Source organism: Corvus cornix, chromosome 1A (assembly GCF_000738735.6).
Source record: "Corvus cornix cornix isolate S_Up_H32 chromosome 1A, ASM73873v5, whole genome shotgun sequence".
Taxonomy (NCBI): Eukaryota; Metazoa; Chordata; class Aves; order Passeriformes; family Corvidae; genus Corvus; species Corvus cornix.
The window spans coordinates 32,087,929-32,109,157 of record NC_047057.1 but is presented as its reverse complement, the minus strand read 5'-3'; the positions used below and the strand labels follow the sequence as shown (position 1 = coordinate 32,109,157).

Below are 21,229 nucleotides of genomic sequence, written 5' to 3'. Positions count from 1 at the left end.
AACTAAACTAATGGCTGCAAGATAATGATCCTGCCTTGCTCGAGATAAATCAGCCCATACTAAGCAAAAAAAGAAATCAAAACACTGAATTGCTGCTCATTTGGTAGCCACCATGTGTTCTATGAGCTAAATGGGGCAGGATACTGACAGCAGCAGGGGGGAAGTATGACCACATAGTTAGGCAAAGTAGTCATAACATGAAAGCCCAAAGGGAATGAAGTCAGGTCACATGGATATTTTAATTCTGGCACTTTCCAAGTAACTTTTTTTGTGGGGTTGTTTTTTTAAAAGTAGTGCTTAATATAAATACATGACCTCATTCATTATCAACTCTGCTTCTTTTGAACAAATAAGTTTTGTGAATGAGCACTGAATTTTGCAAGGAGATTTCACAAAGGCAAAAAGAAAGAAGCAAGCAGTACTCTTTTCTGTTTTTCAGCTTTCCAGAAAAAGAGCACCCTCATTTGTTGTTCGTAGATTCATTTGGATGAAGGGTGCTCTTTGAGGATGAGTTCTATAGTAAGAATTTCTTAAGCAGAGATGCAGCATTTTCCTTAAATAACTGATTAATAAGAGGCAAGAATGTAGGTAATCTGCCGGAGAACCTTCCATATTTTATGCTTTGTGTAAACTGGAAGTTCTCATGATCACTGTTCTTTTAGACTTTGTTCATGGCAGCACATGGACATCATATAGGAATACTTTTTGTGGGACTGTTCCCCCATCTCCATGTACAGATCTTCAATATCAACATCAACAGTACTTCAATACTAGATGGACAAGTAAATGGCTACAAACACAGCACAACACTTAAGGTATTTCTGCAATCAAGCAAAAATGCATTTCATAAAGATTACACCATTCCTTTCAATGCAGAGCATCTATTTTGCAGCAGGAATGGAGATCTGATTGTTATAACACAATACACTGTGCAGTTATAAATAAGTTAAAACATCGTGTTTAAATCACCACACTGTAGCTCTATAGAGAAGAAGTAGGACACACTGTAGTTTACTTTTCACACACTAAAAGTTGCATTATTACCTTTTGTAAAACATCTAAAGCTGTAAGCACCGCTTCCTGTAAACTTGTCAAAATTGCTTCAGTGTAAGATGGAAGGATGAAAGGGGAAGCATCTGAACTGATTGGAACTGAAACAGCACCATGCAATATGACACCCAGCTTTTGGAGATCATCCATGCTGAAACCAGTTTTGATGTGTTGGTAAAGAGCTGGGAATATTTGAATTAAAGCTGTAAGGAAAGGCTGGCTGGGAATGAAAGTCAATTTATCACAAGTAATTGGAGGCCTTGTACTTTCTGAACCAATCCTGTACCAGCTGTTCCAGGCCGCCCACCAAAGATTCAAATCTTCAATCTCATCTGTTACTACAGGAGGTTCAGATCCATTGTATCTTCCTATTCTTTCTCCTATGGAGTCAGTTCTCATGAATGATCGGCCAAGACTAGTGGCAGTTGTTGTCCCTACCACCAAAGGTACAGAAACATTGATGGCAGGTGGTGTCTCAGGCTTCTCAGAGTCTCGAACAGGAGAAACAATTTGTAGGATCTCCTGGAAGCTTTTCAGAGCAGCCAAGGAAACTTCATTATTTTTGCTAAGTGCTGCTGATTGGATGTGATCAAGAAGAACATCCCAGGCTTGGGAAAAGTCTCCTATTTAAAAAAAGAGAGAGGAGAGAAGAAACATCAATTTGGAACTTGCTTCCTATTCCCATTCCCACCCACCCTGCCTCTCTAAAAGGCTGCTCATGTACTTGTTACATAATACACAGAAATTTCAAGAGATTAGGTGGCAATTTGAATGACTTTTATATCAATTCAACCATAACCTGAAAAAATGAATGTGACAGAGAAACACATAAATATGAAGAATGAAACAATATACCTATGTTCATGCTAAATTTGCTAGCAAAAAATCACATACCACATCCCACACCAGTAAAATACGTTTTCTTCATTCAGTATAGTGAAACAGATTTGTTCTTTTACATACCAGATGTCTGTTGACTTCAAGAAGGGTTAAACACACATAAAGAATTAAGGGCCAAATCCATACTCATGCAATGTATTTAATAAAGAATTGGTTTTAAAATGCTCTGATAATTGTACTGTGGAAAGATTTCATTTGAGGCATTTGAGTTTTTCATTAAATTTAGCCTTAACCTTCAATTTTCTATATTACTGATTACAAGGGTTTGAATAATTAAAGTAGTTCTAATTTTTTTATTCAGTTTTAACTCAAGTTTAATATAGCTTAAATTCTACCACATTTCTGCAAATGACTAATACACTTACTAGTTGTTAATATGTTGATACCTGTATCACAAATGACCAAAATTAAATAAAACACAACTTATATCCAGTTAATATATATTAATTGTATACTATGGGATGGCGAAGCTACATTAATCTAATGACGACTTTTCTTTGTAAACATTCTCTATTCCTTTTACACTTTTTCCTTGTAGAAATTACTAAGCTATTGTAAAATATTACTATATACAGCTGAACAATGTAAATGTTCAATACTCCACTGACTTTACAGGTCAGTTCTCTTTACATTCTAAGGGTACTGTTAAATTTGACTGATGCCATGGAAGAGTTCCAGGCAAGTGTTGAATTCCCTTAGAAAGACAAAAGGAAAAGCATGTTCTGACAAGAACAAAGAAAAGACAAATTATTATTGCTATCAGTCTACTATAATTTAAAGCTATTTAGCACCCAGAATTGGGACTGAATTGTGACTACTGAGATTTAATCTCAAGTACTGTGATACAGAAGAGGAAATCCGTAGTTACAATTTTTGGCTCTAAGGAACATGAATTAATAACTCCATAATTTTCATAACATTTGAGGTGAGACAACAAAAACCATTTTTGAGCTAAGATTAAGATTCTTGCCCAGTACTTTAACTGAAAAAAACACACAAAAGCAGAAAGTTTATCATTGTGTCTATAAATTTTACCTAGAGGCTGCAGTAAGTATCTCCTAGTGTTAAATATTCTTGCAACTCCAGCCAGTGTTAATACCCATGTCTCAGCCCACTGTTTCTCAGCTGTATCTCTTGAATGATGAATGAGAATGTTGCCTCCTCCTGATTCAATCTTCTCTTTGTCAGCTGTCGTAGAAGATTCTCGAACCCTATCCAACAGGTGAAATAAAACCTGTAATAGCCAGGAAAAAAGAGGAAAAATGCAACTTTTCAAATAACATAGCTGTATTCATAGTAAACCAACAAAAAATAGTAATTCTTTCATTATCCTTTCAGTCACTGTGTCACTGAAAATTCCCTTGCTCTAAAATAGTCTCTGCAGCAGCCAAGATTAACAATCAGTCAACCCATGATCACTTGAGAAGGGCTGGAAATAACACAATCAAACCCACCGAGAACAGTGTCAGCACCAAGAGAACGCTAATGCCAGTGGGTCTCAGACACTTCCCAGCTACAACAGGCAGGCTCAAATATAGCCTAAAGTTTCCATAAAGCACAACAAACATCACTGTGACTTAGAACACAGCATTTGACAGACCCTCTTGAAAGATTCAAAACAGAATGCAAAGCAAGGCTCCATCTAATGCCCTATCAGCCCAATCACATGACCCTCAAACATCTCCATTTTCTCTCAAAAAATGTAAGTCATTCATTCTTGTAGGAAGGAAACCATCTTTCTATCAAACTTCTGAGTAAAAAATAAATAATTAGGATATTAAAATTATATTTTAAAAGTGGCTTGTATTTTAAAAGTGATAATAGTTATTAAATGGTGAATGGTCAATGGTTATTAAAACATGAATACTCTTTACAAAACCTTCAATGGAAGCTTATACATCATACCTTCCATATTACTGTGTGCCACGTTGAATGCTGCAGTAAAGTTCCATGAGCACCAATAGTAGAAAACAACGTCTGCCCAGCGCTCTTTCTAACTGCAGGTCGGGGATCCACACACAGTTCTCCAAGTTTGGCATACAGGCATAACCAAAGACAGTCAAATGGTGATGCAGGATGAAAAGGTCTGTTCAGCATCACTCCCTTTTCTTCTGCCTGTTTTTGCAACACTGCTTCTTCTTTGTTTAGCTCCTTTTCAATTATTTCACCTCTTTGGAAAAAATAATCTGAAATATTCCACTACAAAATAAATAAGACATATGGTGTTGTACAATAAAAATAGGGTAATGCTCTTAGTGATCATGAAATAAATTGCCTCATTTTCAGAAAGCATTTTGCAAAGTAAATCAAGATATTAATTTCCCTATACTGAAGTGAGATCAGCACATAAATATTGCGAGGCCCAAAAATTACTCTTCTTTCAGATTTTAGGCCCCAGTTATAGGGGGCACAAAAAACACATATTAAAAATAAGATACTGATGAATATGGTTACAGTGCAATTCTATTTCTTTTACTAAGCCTGGAATCATGCAGATTAAAAGTAAGTTGTGCTCTCTCAATTTACCTATGATTCCAAATGACAGCATGGGAGTTCAGTAAGTACCCAAAAGCTAGGTTGTGGCTTTCATTTGTATAACTGACTACAGATAAGTTTTCATTAAAAAAAGAAAAGAAAAAAATGAAAGCCAGAAGCAGCATCACTGTAGGTTAATAAAAAACTCACCAGCAAACCAATGGAAGTTAAGCTAATATTTAGCTCTTGATTGTGAAGTCCAAAGCTTCCTGCAACTTCAACAACTATCTGCAGACAAGTACATGGCATTGTAGGAAGGAAGTCTGTCACAACCAGCTGAAGACACTGGAATGCAGTCCGTATTAAGGACTCTCTTAAAAAAACAAAATAACAACAAAGCAGACACACACATTCATTTCACATTTCTTCAAGAGCACAGAAATGTTTTGAATACAATACAGGAGACAGTATTATTAAATACAAAAAGAAAAAAATTAATGTAATGTTTTTGAGAACAATTTACACCATTTTAAATGGGTTTTTTGGGATATAACTTTAAGTTGAAGCTTGAAATTCTAATGAAGTATTTTACTCCATGTTAACTACCTAGTGGACTTGAAGTTTAGACTTTCCAGTGGTCCTTAGCTAATTTTATATAATGAAGTCAGCTTCTCTGTCTTAAGAGTTCTAAAACTTGTTAGTTCAAATGTGTTAGCCAGAACACTATAAAAAAGCCACAATGGACAAAATAAAGCTTAATTTAAGCATGATAATCTTCCAAAGAGTAAGCTGTTCTGAAGAATTTCTTGTATCAGCAGTTACAAATTACTTCAAATATGCCAAAGAGGTGGGCAAAATGTGTTTTTATTTATTAGGAAAGATGCATGCTAACATAACGGTAGTCTTACTTGCTTCAATACTACATTAGATCAGACAAAAACTTTTCAAAATATCTGCCATTAAATAGATCCTTAATCATTACTTTGCCTTCAGAATTAGATTCTTAATAGAAACATAAAAATATAGTACACAAAAGGTATGAAAGAAGGAGTTCTCAGAAGCAGCAAGGCCATTTACGACTAAAATCTTGTTTAGTGATAGACAAAATGAATGAATCAAAAGGAGTGGTAGAGTGCAGATAACACAAAATAGGGAAGCTGCATTTAAATTTCACTGCAGGGTTTTTTCAGTGTTTAATGTATAACATAAATAATTTCAAATCTTTGTAATACAGAAACTTGATGTCCTTCAGGATATATATCCCAGAAGAGAATTTCAGACTATAGATATGTCAGTTACCTATTTCAGAATTACAAATGCAGGGTTTTTTTCTGATTAATTCAAGATCAAAATCAGAGGTGGCTCATTTCCACTGTATTATAAGAGCCAATATAATACAGAAACCAGAGGAAGACACAAGAAACTTCACATGGACAGTAATGGTATAACTAATAATTCTCTAATATGATGCATACTGCAGAGAAACATCCATCCTACCATGTAAGATCAAAGTATTTATCATTACTATACCAATGCAGGATCTGCTCACACAATACTTTCCCCCATACTCATTACAGGAGTCTACAAAGTGAAACAGACCCAAAACTGCTGCAGTTCCGCCTCCACTACAAAGTTTCAAAGGTATGTAACTTCAAGGACTCTTAAGAGAAAAGGGAAAGAAGCAGGAAATCATAGTACAATTCCACTACTCACTTCGAAGTATTTAGTTAATGGGAAAGTAACCTCTCTTTCTAAACTTCAAATGCAAGGTTACAAGAACAAATTCAAAACAGTTTTTCCAACTAATGTCCCACACTACTATGTGTTTGAAGAAAGGTTTTGAAGCCCCTCATGCAAGTAGCAACAGCAATAAAACTCTTCAAATTGTAGAACTGTTGGTGTTATAGGTGACCACAAATGGTAACTATAAACGGAAGAAACTTAAGCTTAGTGAAAAATCTTAAGATTGTATAGGGCTTTATCCATGCTTAAAATAAACAGAGGCTTTCCATTGAAAAAGTCTTCAAAGACAGGCTTCCTTTTGTTTGGCAGGCTAGTACTGTACAACCCAGAAGTGACCAAAGTATCAATGGCTTTCAAAACAGCATTTTCTGTATTTGTAACAGCCTGGAAAGTAGTTCTCCAGGAAGGTAAATAGATTTCTGTCCTGGAATCCAGGATGTTCACTGAGCAGAGGGAAGACACTTGTGAAGGAAGTCTTGTGGTCAGTAAGTTAATATTTAAAGTACGATAACAGTATCTGCATCTTGTGCTCACAACTGTAACTTAGGTAAGAAATTAAGTTCTTTCTTGAGGAAAAGGAAGCATGCTTAATTTTTTCCTACTATAGTTAATATGATGTGGATAAACAGTGCTATGTAGTTGAAGTAGATTATGCCATATGCTTTGTAGCAGGAGACTACGATATAACACAAGATGTTAGTAACAGCTTGAGGTATCGGCCAGTGAGATATGGGTTTGAGATTTAATGGGATCTGAAGACTGTCTTGGGAAGGAATTTGTGTTGGTTCTCATCCATTACTAACAACAATGAAAATCAAAAGGCATGCAGGAACACATTGCACCAAGTGTGGAAACAACAAATAAAGCAAGCTTAGTTACCAAAAAGAGGATGCTCACAACCAAGTGCCAAAATCCTAGGGAATTTTGGTATGTACTACCACCAGAGCAAACAATGCTGGTCCAAGAGCAAAATCCTTCAAGCATTTGAAGGGGCTTTAGGAGGTTTTTATATGGCCAGAAGACTAAAGTTAAGGTGGGACAAAATGAGAGATATGCCAAGGAGAATTCTACTGACACTAGAGTTATATGATGACCTATCCTGCTGCTAGTCTTGACTAGCACCTAAAAAAATAATAAATCTGGTTTGAGTGTGTGGGTATAATTCTTTGTGCTTACAGTTGCAAAGTCAGATGTTCAATTCACTGCTCATTTCAAAAAAACTCCTTGCAAGTTCATCTCCCACTTTCCTTTGTGGGCAGAGAACAAGTCCATCTCTGCTGGCAACAGAGTCAATTTTGTTAGTCAAGGGATTCACCCACAGCCAGTAAATAATCTTCCATCCTTCTGCTACAGCAACCATTTAGGTAGGAAGGCTTCAAGAAAAAGAGAGCAATCAGAAGATACACACTAGAGACTACTGGAAGATTTAAGAAGAAAAAGAAACAATAGATACTCTGAGCAACAGCTGATTCACACAGAATTATTGGCAAGCACCAGTGTGTCCACCAGATGGTCAAGATCAAATGAAATGGCGCACTGAGTACTCCTCAGTGTATACTGCATACTGGCCACAGGAGAACACAGAGTGGAATAATATTCTGGTCTTTTGGAAGATTAATTCAGTAAAATAAAGTTGCTTCAGGAAGAATTAAAAAGTGTATTTTTGTTGAGTAAAATTTTTCACAAGCCAAAAATTACAATGAAACTATGATTATTGAAGTGGCTATTAAAGTACAAAAATACAAGCAGAATTGTTTCTACTGTTATCTTACATGAGTTTAATGTTTTATTTCTACCACTTACCCCTGATCACTTTGGATTGCCCCCATGACTCCAAGCACCAATGGCCAACCAGGTCCTAAGCTGTCACCCTGACTCTGTAAAATCTGCAGCACACACTCCAACTGCTTGATCCTGATGTCAGGATGACTAATGTTTGACAGCTCCTTTAGTGGATTCAATAAAAGCAACTGCAGTCTCTAAAAGTAAACAGTAAAGCATATTAAGGATGCTAACATTTAACTGATTCTTAAGTATTTTTATGTGAAGTGAAAACATACAGTACAAATTAAAGATTCATTGAACTAATTCAGTAGTTCACTCACTAATGCTCAAATTCAGAACATAAAGGATCTCTGCAGAAAATCTACTTTCCTGGCTCCTGCTCTCCAGGTTCCTCAGGAAGTAGCCACAGATGCTGTTACAGTTGCATAAAAAGTGTCATGCAACTTTATGCTCACTCAACAGGGCTACACTCAGCTCCCTACTCAAGAGACCTTGGAAAAACTATCCAATGAGCCTCAATAAAAATATTAAAAGTGTTTTATTTATCATTAATTGAACAGCTGTAATTTAGAAGGTTAGGCAACACATTTTTTACCTGCCATAGCATCACATATATACTTCTAAACATTCTGGTTTGCACTCTTAAGGGTGACCCATAATTTTTTCTAAGAAATGGACATAATATGCAAGCACCACTCGTTGTTAGGTATTTGAAAAATGAAGGAGGATACTTTATTAGAATGCATGTGGTGTTTCTCAATAGTTACATCTGAATGTTACAGCTATAGACCTTATAAACTCAAATAGTAAAGTTGCTTTATCAATGAAGGAGAAAAGCATCTGCTCTTAAACTTACTTTACCTGATTTTGAGATAATGGAGGATCATGTCTGAATGTCAGTCCTGCTTTAATGAGAGAAGTTAAAGCTTCTGCTCCCCATTCTCTCATTCTGGAGTTGGGATGCTGACAGACCTGAAAACACAGCAATGTTTTGTTTAAAGTCACTTTTATTTAACCAAGATTTCAACATATCTAAGATATTAAAAATTGGTATTGTAATTATATTAGAATGTACATACAATAGTCTAAGAATAATACAACAGAACTCTAATGATAAAATTTGGTTTCATAATAAAAAAAGAAATTTATCATTTGGATAGACATACCTTCTGAATAAGGAAGCAATAGGAAGCAGTGAAAGACACAGAAGGAAACATAATGAAAGTTACATATATAATTCAAGTCAATAAATTTTCCAAAATTAATAAACTAACTGCTAATTCTGAAAATGATTGATTAAAAAGCACCAAACAACCCTTCAATAAATGCCTGAGTCTCTCAGGTTTAACTTAACCTAAAGCTACTACAAAACTGGAAGTTTCTCATACTGCTTAACGTAATCAAGTGAGGAACATGACAGTAGCCAGAAAGTGTCTTCTACACTCTCCAAGACAAAAAGTAACTACATATTGAAAGTAAAATAAGCCTTACACTCCATTATTTTTAAAACTTGACAAAGCAATAGGGAGCATCTTTAAACTTGAGTTTCAAATGCATACCTTCACTTCTCTTTGTCTCTAAATTCTCTAAGCTTAACACTTTTGCTAATTGCTTTTCTTTAGAACATAAAAATTACAAACATTGTGCATATTCATTTCATAGATAGCTAGTATGAACTGTGCTGTACACATTCCCCTCAAACTAATATGGGAAGTGTACAGTTTCATTGACCTCTACACAGTTATTCCCACCCACCCTTCCAGCCCTAGCTCTGATGGCGTGAGAACCCAGAGTCAAGTCCAAGGCAGGATCATAAGGCTTTTACTGGTGGACCTTTCTCTTATCAACCACTAGCCAAACTGAAAAGGAGGACAATGTAGAAGAGCTAGCTTAATTTTTAAAAATGCAGACAGTAAATAGCCACTCTCCTGATTTACTTACATTTTTAAAACTTTACATAAAATAAAGAATTTTAAGTACTTCATGCTCTGATTCTGTCCAGATAACCAGTTCCAGAACCAGGGAACGAGTTATTTCCACAGGCTGTGTTTAATTGAATTATAGCTGATGTTTCCTCCTTCCTTATTGTACCTCAGCAACTTAGGTTTAAAAGGAAATAAGGCAGTACTTTGAAAGAAAATGAAAGACTCTATTTCCTACAAAACAGTGGCATATTATCTGCAATGCCCAGGTAACAGACTGAAACAGACTGCTCCCTAGATATCTCAAGATGTGGATGGTGAACCTTATTGTCTTGTAGGGCAAAAAATAGACAAGAGAAAGAGATGCCTGTACTTTACGACTTTAAACCCAGAAGTATCCAAATTTTTTCTCCCAGATAAAGCAATATGTGGCTTCTATAAATAGAGATGGCCAACCCTTGATACTAGTTGAAATAATGCACTGGTGCTAAGGAAGTGTCTGATACATTCTGAAATATGAGGAAGAAAAGCCTTTTCCTTTACCCACTCTTAAACCCTGTTCTTACATTTTACTCTCCTATATACTTGTGTAGAGAATTAAAACTACAATTACATTCAATCACCTGTTTTTAGTTTTCAATTCAAAACATATGATTTTTTCCTTGATGAAGTATATTTTTTGCGTTGAAGTTGAAATACTAAAGCAATTGAAATAGGATTATGACATATTTTTATATTTGAACAGTATTCTCCTAAAGAAAGCATTCAAATGTTAGCTTAAATATTTAAAAAAAAAAAAAAATTCAACTCTTTCTCAGTTAATCTCTTGGCTTCAATCTATCTCAGAATCTTCCTAAATATTTGTACTGGGTGAAACAGTAAAACGTGCTTGTGCTACCTTAATTACAACAATTATATGAAGTACAATTACTTGATCTTTTTAAACATTGCTGTGTCAAAAACATATAAAGACTGATGGCACCATAAAGACAAAGTTAGCAAGAGATATTAAAACACTGTAACCTAAATATTAAATTCACTTTTAAATTCAAATCATAATGCATTCGAGTTGCAAAAATAAAGCACCTAAACCAAAAATATATAATTACAACTTAGAATTTTTTATTTTAAATTAAACGTTGAAAACGTATTTCCACAAGATCTTCATTAATACAGACCAAATTGATGGTCTGTATGATAAAAGCCATTAGTTACCTCCAGAAGATGACCGGTCAGAGGTCTCCAAAGAATCTCAATCCTGCGCATGTTAACTAGTCCCGTTTCCAGTAATTTAGCAACAGCAAAAAGTGATGGTTCCTTAATAAAATAGAATTTGAAGGCATGACTTTGAGGTAACTGAGGCAAGGCGAGAGCATTTTGCTAGGGGATAATTTCTAAATTAAGGTGCAGCTCGTCCCACAGGCCGCGAAGGCTGGGACGCTCCCGCAGCAAGCGCAGTGCCGCAGGAGAAGCCACACAGGGGCAGCAGCCTGACAGAAACCGGAGCACTGACGGTCCTGGCAAAACTCGCGTTTGCACAGTCCTCCCTCCAACCAGTGTTATAACATGTTTAACTAGCAGAACAGCCTTTTCCCCCATTGCAACTTTTCAAGTTAAAATTATATGTGAACAAACAATCTGGAATATTTCATTTCATAATACCCTAATTCTTCATCTTTCATTTGCTTCATAAATGCTCTGGAGGAATGTGATAAATTTCTTATTCATCAAATACATATTCAAATATTTCTGGTAAGCTTCTTTCAATTTCACGTTTTTTTTAAATCAACATATAGTCAAAATGACTGTTGCACTGAAATTACTCTCTCTTCCCATTTCTGCTGATTTCTTTTTCTAATTTTCAACTGATTTTAAACACTAACTTTGTTTTTTTTAGTTCACTATCTGTTGCTGTAATAGTAAAATATTGTAAAATGTGTTTTCTGCCTTCGTTTTCTGTAGTGTAACAGATTAAGGACAAACTTTCAGAAACTCTCCTCTGGGATTAATTATGACTAGAAGAATATATATTCAATCTTACCCAATCACAGGGTTTTTAACCTTTCTGGGCTAAAGGTTGTTTACTGAAGCTAACATTAATATTATGGTTTTCCCAAGTAAATATGACTTATCAGGTTTTTTAATATCTAATTTTCAGGCTTTCTCTGAAGTATATTGTATGAGAAAATTGAAATGAAAATGAGCATCTCACAGAACATACTGTGCTACTCAGCATCCCTAACCTCTGAAATTATAAGGGTTTTTAAAAGTTTCATCCACCCACAATCTTATTAATGGAAACACATGACATTCCTTAATTAACAAAAAGCACAGGAACACAATGAGGATGTTCAGAGAATTTAGTAGCTGTATGAACCATTGAAAACAAGACATTCTCTGGCTCACAATTAATTTTTTAATCTAGAGCATCAAAGGTATTACTGTTTTTAGTACTAGAAATAGTTATCTTAAAGAATAAATGTATAAGTCTTCTGCCTGTTTCACAAAAACATCTAAAAAGAAAATAAACAAGTCTTTTTATACCTTATTGTTTCCATAGGCCATATCCATGGCTTCCAGAGACAAGGAGCAAAGGGCATTTATTAGGTGATGTAAAGACACATCGTCAAGGTACCTGAAAAATAACTGCTATCAAAACACTGTTGAGTTTGATATACAGACATTATTTTACTTATAAGACAAGGTTTCTTACTGTGAGTTTTCAAAAAGCTTTGAAATCATGCTGGATATAGATGGCAGATCAGTCATAACTGCTGTAGTCAGAACCTTGAAAAAAAGACAGAAATATGTCTTACAGATTGCAATAGAAAATACTGCATAATCATTAAGTGAAAAACAATCACGCTTACAGTGCTGGGCCCTTCCACAGCTCTTCCAGGTTTTAATGCACCCCCAACACTAGGCTTCAGTCCCAGAATCCACACAAGATGCTGAAAAACACAAAAAGATCATTTTCAGCAGAAAAACCTTTTCAGGCAGAGAAGAAATTAGCATTATACTCAAGCTAGCCACCAACCTTCCAGCCAAACAGAACTCAAGAGAAACGCTACAGTACTTATTCAAGGCAATTCACAGTACACCATGAGAAGAATCAAAGCTGCTTCTATTGCTCACTGAGCAACTGAAAACCCAATCACAGCAAAACACCAAGGCATAACAGCAAGGCATAAATATTTCCTGTGATACCTGAAGAGTAGCCAGGACAAGTTGCCACGATGTACCAAGAACAGCTCCATGGAAGTGAGCTAAGTTGAGTAATGTCCTCATACACTGGATATTTTTTGATGTCAACTATGAAAAAAAAAACCAACAACAACCAAATAGCCACACAATTTTTATCGTTCCACAATGATAGTGTTTCTAGCAAACTTCCAATTTTTACTGAAGTGCTTCAAGATTGCACTTTGTTTGCACTAGTGAAATATATTTTTTTAGAGAAGTAGTTCAGTATCTCTCCTCCTTCTCTCAGTCTTATCTTGGTGGGGCTGTAGATGAGTACTTGAGTGCTGCATCCAGCTCTGAGGTCCCCAACACAGGAAGGACATTGATCTGTTGGAGGGCCACCAGGATGTTTAGAGGGGTGGAACACCCCTCCTATAAGGAAAGGCTGAGAGAATTGGGATTGTTCAGCCTGGAAAAGAAAAGGCATAGGGATGACTGAATTGCAGCCTTCCAGTACCTGAAGGGAACTTCAAGGACGAATGGGGCAAGGCTATTTACAAGAGCACGTAGTGACAAGACAAGAAGGAATGGGTTCAAACTGAAAGAAAATAGGTCTTGGTATTAGGAAAGAATTCTTTACTGTGAGGCTGGTGAGGCACTGGAACAGGCTGCCCAGGGAAGTTGTAGATGCCGCACCCCTGGGAGTGTTCAAGGCCAGGCTGGATGGGGCTCTGAGCAAGCCAGTCTAGTGGAAGGTGTGCCTGCACATCACCAGGGGTTTGGAACTAGATGATCTTTAAGGTCCCTTTTCCAACCCAAACCATTCTATGATTCTATGATTTGATCACTGCCCTCTCCTCTCAGTTTCACGTTATTATCAAAAACGCAAGTTCAAGTACTCCAGCTTAATTGCATTATCTCCACAAAATCAGTTTATCTTAAGTGAACCTTCACACACAGGCACATAACACAGCTGAGATCTAGAGTTTTCCAAATGGAATGGATGGGAACTTCCGAGCTAAAAGTCAGAAAAAAACAAGACTAAGACTTCTTTGCTATTAGAGAACTTTACTGTCCGGTGCTGTTCCAAATTAAAACCTTAGGACAATTAGTTAAGATGGCCATTATTTGTAAGAATGCTGTTTATCTGTAGCCTGTTTTTGAGACACACTAAGATGCAGGAAGAAGTAGTTAAGCAAAGTAAGATCACTTACAAACTGTACTTACCATAACTGTTCCCTGTGGCTGAAGAGCTAAGGGTTGCCCCACTGCGACAACCTGCTGGTGAGACTCGCTTGAAGGACTAATCATTTGAACATTCTGTCCCTGAATGGAATATGCTGGAGGAAAATTGAAAAGAAAAAAAAAAAAAATCTAAATTTAAAATCCAATATTTACTTGTAGTAAGAACCATCTTCTGGCAAATACACTCTAGAGAATTTTTTTTACAGTATTAGCTTTAACGTACCCCACTTTGAGACCTTTAGTCATATTTAGATTACTATGCCATTGCCCTAGAGAGTTAAAGATCCAGCAATTACTCTATTAGGTATTGCTTGCAATACATTCATATATTTTATGTCAAGACTGAAATATTTATGCTTAAGATCTGAGCACAAGACTGTCTCAACTCAGATTTTGGTAGTAATTGTGTGTAAATGGTATCATTGTGTGCTACCATTGTAGTAGTGCACTCAGAAAATGAAGGTGTCATCAATGCTGTATCATGATATTTTTCCAATATGAGACTTCAGGACACCAATTTTATAACTCACTTGTAAAAAGAAGAGCAAGTGATATAAAATAACTGAGGTTCCCTGCTTTGTTTCTATAGATATTTGTGTAGCTCAGTCGTGCACACTCCTTCACAGACTTACAATCTAATAATACACTTAGCTGGTACACTGGACTGAATTAAGGGTGCTGGTCCTTGTTCCCAGAGTAAGATATTTTTGTTTTATATTAGGAGATCTAATGTTAGATTCATCTGTCTATTTTTCAGGTAGTTGCCTTTCTTAGTAAGTAGCAATTCACTTTCAAAGTTAGAAACAGAGTACATCCTCAACTGGCAAATACTATGAATTACAACATTCTCTCAAGATGTGGGACACATCAATTCAGCTTTTTGTAGGCTGAATAGAGCCCAGAACTTAGATCTTCTACTTAAGCAGTAAGTATTACCATCACTAGACAATTGTGGAAAAGACTGTAGTACATCACAAATGCAGGATGTTCTAGCCAAAGCTTTAGAATCCAAGTTGCCCAGAGACCTTTTCAGATTTTGAATGCCTTAATTACACATCCTAACAGATCTTTACAATGGTAGACAGATCTCCTTAAAATTTGAATTTCTGACATATGCTAAGCATTCAGGAAGTTTTAGGTTGATCAGAATGATACTCAGCAAATGCTGCAAGACTAACCAGTTCTGGAAAGCAGGTGATGTAGGTGCTGTCTGAGGATTCTAACTTACTTTAATATAGCCAAATACTACAGCTGCATGTCTTTGGAATCACATCCTGAAAAAACTTGTGTTTAGAGGATGATACAAAAAAAACACAATTAAGAAAAATTTATATATTTACATTTGCTGGACAGAGCTGCAGTTGTGCTGTTTAATACAGTAAGGGCATAGTGAGGAGGCAAGGATCCTTTGCAAATGGCAGTGATAAAGGCATCTCTTGATGTTACAAGACCCAGTCTTCCACAAAGTGCAGCCATGGTCAATTCTGCTTTTAGAATATTTTCAGTGGCAGCTTCATCAGTGCTGAAAGAGTACACATTGTTCAGCAAGAATTAATACAGAGCACAGAAGCAGGCAGCTAACCAAAACTGGAAGCCATGAGAATGTATACTTTAAACCCATTAACACTATAAATATTGAAGAACAAGAATAACCAATCAACAAAATTCTTCAGAACTACAAACTACAACTACTTCCTACAAAATTGGACTTTACTTCTCAGTGACTTGGTAAATGAGACTATGAGAAGATATTTAAAATTAATTTCAGGAAATGGTGTTTGATAACAAAAGGCTCTTTGAAGGAGACAGTTAATTTACCACGGTCATTATATAGTAAAAAGCTTTCCCACTTTAAAGATTAGATAGTACTAACAAGTACCAAGACATTACTTAGTCTCTTATCTGCAGTAATCAGGACATGGAATCACTTCAATATGTTGAAACACGCAGGCAAAGTAAAAAGAAATAAAGATAATTTAAATCGTTTCAATGCAACACTTTGAAAATGCAATTAATTGTTCTATACTGAAATACATTAAAGGTTGATGATGTTGGACTTCTGGAGACTTCTGTGTCATTTACTCATTCAGTCTAAGCCACAAACCTGACTGCTCAGATGCCATGAACAGCACTTACACTGACAATTGTCAATTCGACTGGTATCAAAAGCCAGTTTGAAATATAGCTTGGAATATCCACTTAGAAAAATCAAGAGACATGAAAGACCAGATACCTTGCATCAAGTAGGAGGGATAGAGCAGCCAGAAGACCACACCAACAAGCGTTCACCATCTCTTCCCAGACAGCTCTGCTAACTTAAAAGAAATATATAAACTTTTTTATAGCAGAAACACAGTAGTATCACAAACAAAATGCTTGCTACTGCATCTTTTAAAGTGTGTTTTTGTATTTATGTTTACACAGCCAGATATATGTGCATAAAGAAACACACTCACACCAGTATTATTTAAACAGCTTGCATTATAAAGTAACATTTTCTGAGGTAAAAAAAAGTCACTAGTACAACGCTTTTTCTAAATAGCGCCAAAAAACCCACCAAAATCCATCTTACCGTGGTGTATATATGGCCATTTTTCATCTTTGTCTATAAAAATAAACATTCAGAAATGCAAAAACGTGGGACAAGAAACTCACTGAAATTTTGCAGTAAGTAAAAAATACTCTCCCGTGGTATCTATAATTCTCCATAACTTTTTTGTTTCTGTAATTTAATAATTACAGATTTAATTACAATTCTGTAATTAATTCTAGCAAACGGCCCAGCCCATTTGCACGCCTGCCTTTCTCCACCGGGCCACGCCAAGCCCCTGGGTGGAGCCAGCGCTCCACAGCACCACGGAGAGCTCCCGGTTCCCAAGGCAGCGCCCAGGGCAAAGCCCTCTGCTTCCCCCTCCTCTCCTTTCGGCAGTCCCGGTGCCTCGGCTCAAACTTCAGCTGCAGAGTCTTGGCTTCCGGAGGCACGAGCCCGACTCACTGTTCAAACACAAGTCTTTCTGTACATACACACCGCTATACAGACTCGTCGTATGTTCCACAAAGAGAATCCTCAGTTCACATCAGTTCTGCTTTTAAAGAAGTCCTCTATATACTGCAATTTTACTTAAAATCTCTCCATTAAAACATTCTTTTTATCTTGTTACTAGAAATAGATTTTTCTTTAATGTGGTCATAACTCCATTTTTGTCAGTCAGATTGTCTCTTGTGACCTTAGATCTCAGTGTTAAGCCAAAAGCAGAACATCAAGTCAAGTATTTTTTTAATGGAACTGCTGTTCCATTAAAAAAACCCCAACACTTCATTGAAAGTTTTTATATATAAATAAGAATCAATAAATTTAAGCAAAAAAGCATGAAATTTTAAAATCTGCTTTCTATAAAATTGTATTTCATATAGTGTTTGCATTTTCAGATACCTAGTTCCTTCTCTGATTGGTCAGAAACAGACTGCAATTCTTGCTCTGAAGACTGTGCTGGTAACGAGGTTGCCTCTGTTGTGGTTTGAATGACGGTTTCTGCCTCTCCCAACTCTCCTTCAATCATGGTAGTGATACCACGGACAAGATCCAGCAAACAGTGAAATGCCACTGACATTGCATAGCCTTCAGGGATTGTAGGTGGCTCTACTTTGTCCAGCATTTCCAAACTAAAAAATTGAAAACATCACAAGTGTGTAGCAATACCACTGTTTTTAAAAACAATAATAAGATTCCAAATGAATGTTAAGTACAAACAGACCCCAAATACAATCCTTCAATATTTATTGCAACTCAAGAAAAACACCTTTAAGTCATTAAGTAAAAGAGTAAATGAGTCACTAAATAAGACAGTAACCAAAAGGGTACAAACCCTGAGTACAGACCTGCAAAAAATATTTTTAAAAATTAACACATTTAAGCTAGCACCATGAATAATTCTACTTGCATTATTATTTTACTTAGAGCCACTGCAACAGAACTTATTCAGAATACAAGTACCTAGGAACAAGAGAGGAAATACATCTGAAAGTCGTGACAGTGTGAACATAGTTATAACAAACTGAGAACAAGTCAGACATTCTATTATCATTATCTTTGAGTCCACATGACTAGAAAAGCCTGTACATAGCTAGATATCACATGGCCAAATATTCATCACCTACATGCATAGGTAAACAATGGAAGTTATTTGTACAAAGAAAGTATGTCTACATGATTCGCTGCTGAAAAGCATGCAATGAAAACATCACTAGGCTGGAACAGCAGGCCCATTGCCACTTTTCTCCATCTTTTACCTTAAAAGCACATAAAGAACTGCTGAGTTACAAATCCAACAGAAATTGTAGCTGACACAGCAACAGCATCTATACAAGTAGAGACAGTCTGTTGCAAAAACTACCTGCTACCATAACAATCATTATTTATCATTTTTTACTCCACAAACTACTCTTAAAAAAGTTACATATTCCAGCTAAAATATATCAAAGACACGTTTATACTGTAGTGTCACCACTCTCATCTGCACAAATTTTTCCTTCTCCCAAACATGCCACACTTCAGTTATTACCTCTAATTTCCTGAAGACAGCTGCCTCAGATATCTGGGGGCACAGGAACTACAGCTAAATCAAATGGCCAGTATTTCACCCCCTGTATACAAGTAAGTGTGAATATATATATATATATATATATAAGTCTAATTAAAATTATTAATGGGTTTTATAGTTACAATATATTTGTGAGGTAGAGGTCATGTTGTCTTATTTTCGAAGACAGGAAACGCTAACTACTGAATAAATCATATGAGTTGTTACTGTTACATGGCAATGGCCGTGAAAAGTCTTGAATAGTTTGTCTATTCTTCTTAAAACACTTAGTTCCTTATGTAAAGGGGAAGACAAGGCATGGTGGTCTGGAGAAGCTTGTATAAAAGTATGAGATGTGGCCATTGTATGAAAATCTAATTGCAGCAGAAGAGAATAATGTGACCCATTACAGCAAGTCATCTCCTTACATACAGACACTACAGAAAAAAATACAAGATAGGAGAAAAAAACTGGTGTGAAATGCTTGTGACAACTCTGGTACGTTATACAAAAGAAAAAATGCAAAAATTATGCAGAGAAAATCATAGAGTCACTTGAGGTATCCAAAGGTAAAACATAAGCAAGTTTAGAGCAGGACAGGAGACTATGATGGTGGCTGCAAGGGTCTTGAGCCAGTTAAGAATAGAAAGTAAGAAAAAAGAAAAGGAAGAAAAGTAGAGGTTGTAGTAGCTGACCACATTAAAAATTTGCATTCCCCAAGAACAGACAGGTAAACTAAAAAAACATTCATGTCCACTTCTGGAACAAAAAGTCAACACATACACATAAACTATTGAAATCTGAGGATGATTTTTTTTTTCTTCTGCATCTCAAAGGCAGATAAAGGAGTTCCTACTCTAAAATATTGAGATCCAGGCAGATTTCACTGAATTTTAGTATGCCACAATTTTATGGTGGTACAAATAACTACAAGTGTGGAAGAGCTTGTCCCTCAATGGTCATGACTGATATGAAAAAAACTGCACTATTTAAAAAGTAACATAGTATTCACAGCTTTAAATTGAGAACGCTGTCTCCATTGTACAAAGTCATGACAAAATAATTGGCCATTCTAAGGAGCATTCACAATCTAGCCTTGGTATATATGTCAATATATTGTTCGAAAAGACAACCAGACCAGTATCTACTGCAATATCCTGCTCAATAAAAACTCTAAATACAGTAATGCTGGTGTGAGAAAGCTATTTTTCATTCCCACTGATGTCCTATTTGCTTAATGCCCTGCATGTCTGCCATTACAAAATGCAGCAACAGGTATTCCAAAATTGTTTTATACCACAGGAGGCCTAAAACTGAAGAGTTAATACAGATAGTATGGTAGGAAAACAAAGTCCAACTGACGCTAAAACCATAGGGGACATTCCAGTCAGAATCCAGGCCATTCAGAAAAAAAAAGCAAAAAGACCAGAATATCTCATGGTACCAACAAAGAAAATTCTTAATATACTTCAATGCCAGTGAAACCAAGACCTCAATATCCACTAGTAAAAAAAAAAAAACAAAAACAAACCTTAAATCACTGAATTGAAAATAAAAATACTTGTTACAAACATTTTCAAAAAGATAGAGGTACTCACTATGTAGCTTTAGCACTGCCTTGTACTGTTACATTCAGGATAGGTATCCAAGTGCCTCTGTACTCAAAGGCAGGTAATACAGTTGCACCTCCGCCCATTCCAAGCACTCCTGGGTTAGTTTGTGCTGAGCCAGTATTCCCTGATGCACTGCTTCCTGTTCAGAAAAACAATGTGATAAAATCAACCAGTCTCATATTTGTGATCAGCAAACATCCTTTTTCTACATTTAATTTTTGAGACACCAGGATTAATCTGAAGACACCCAGTTCAATAACAAAAACCAACACCACAAAAAACTATTTCTGAGCTCCCTCTGGCGTCTAAAACATAATCTTATGTGCAGTTCCATGATGTCAAGTGCCTGATTTCCAGTCAGAATGTAATGTTTCTGTGAAAGGTAGAAAAACATTCGTAACATTCTGTGAATGAATGAAACTTACAGAGTCTTGATGAAACAAGACACTTGTCAGACAGACACTTGAAAGTTAAGGATTATTTATGTAGTTGCATCTAGAACTCAGTAGTTAGAAAGTTTAATTATTCCAACAACAAACTTTCAAGACTTCAGAAATGCAAAAACTGCAAGAAGAGAACTGAGAATGGCAACATTTGAATCTGTTCCATGCCATGGTAGAATAAAACAAACCTCAACAGGGAAGAGCTGACAATGTGCCAACCAACAGCTAGGAAGGCACAAATTTTGGTTCCAACCGAGGAAGCAAAAAAAAGCAGCTAAAAGAACAAGGAA

The 21,229-nt window shown here is 36.1% G+C and overlaps 1 protein-coding gene across 4 annotated transcripts in view; it reads right to left on the bottom strand.

Annotated features, from left to right (window-relative positions):
• Window positions 1–21,229, bottom strand: part of MON2 (MON2 homolog, regulator of endosome-to-Golgi trafficking) — a 68,463-nt gene that overhangs the window by 19,432 nt on the left and 27,802 nt on the right. For 2 of the 4 annotated variants that reach the window (XM_039571067.1, XM_039571070.1), the window contains exons 11-27: window positions 20,482–20,635; window positions 17,737–17,966; window positions 16,537–16,618; window positions 15,644–15,825; window positions 14,286–14,398; window positions 13,083–13,187; window positions 12,746–12,826; window positions 12,589–12,662; window positions 12,420–12,510; window positions 11,091–11,192; window positions 9,120–9,122; window positions 8,815–8,925; window positions 7,972–8,147; window positions 4,636–4,798; window positions 3,856–4,149; window positions 2,986–3,184; window positions 1,045–1,673 (exon numbers count right to left, since the gene is read on the bottom strand). In XM_039571067.1, coding sequence (XP_039427001.1) covers window positions 1,045–1,673; window positions 2,986–3,184; window positions 3,856–4,149; window positions 4,636–4,798; window positions 7,972–8,147; window positions 8,815–8,925; window positions 9,120–9,122; window positions 11,091–11,192; window positions 12,420–12,510; window positions 12,589–12,662; window positions 12,746–12,826; window positions 13,083–13,187; window positions 14,286–14,398; window positions 15,644–15,825; window positions 16,537–16,618; window positions 17,737–17,966; window positions 20,482–20,635 — 2,789 coding nt within the window. The remainder of the gene's footprint in view (window positions 1–1,044; window positions 1,674–2,985; window positions 3,185–3,855; window positions 4,150–4,635; window positions 4,799–7,971; window positions 8,148–8,814; window positions 8,926–9,119; window positions 9,123–11,090; window positions 11,193–12,419; window positions 12,511–12,588; window positions 12,663–12,745; window positions 12,827–13,082; window positions 13,188–14,285; window positions 14,399–15,643; window positions 15,826–16,536; window positions 16,619–17,736; window positions 17,967–20,481; window positions 20,636–21,229) is intronic. The other 2 variants (XM_039571068.1, XM_039571071.1) reach the window with 1 other exon arrangement.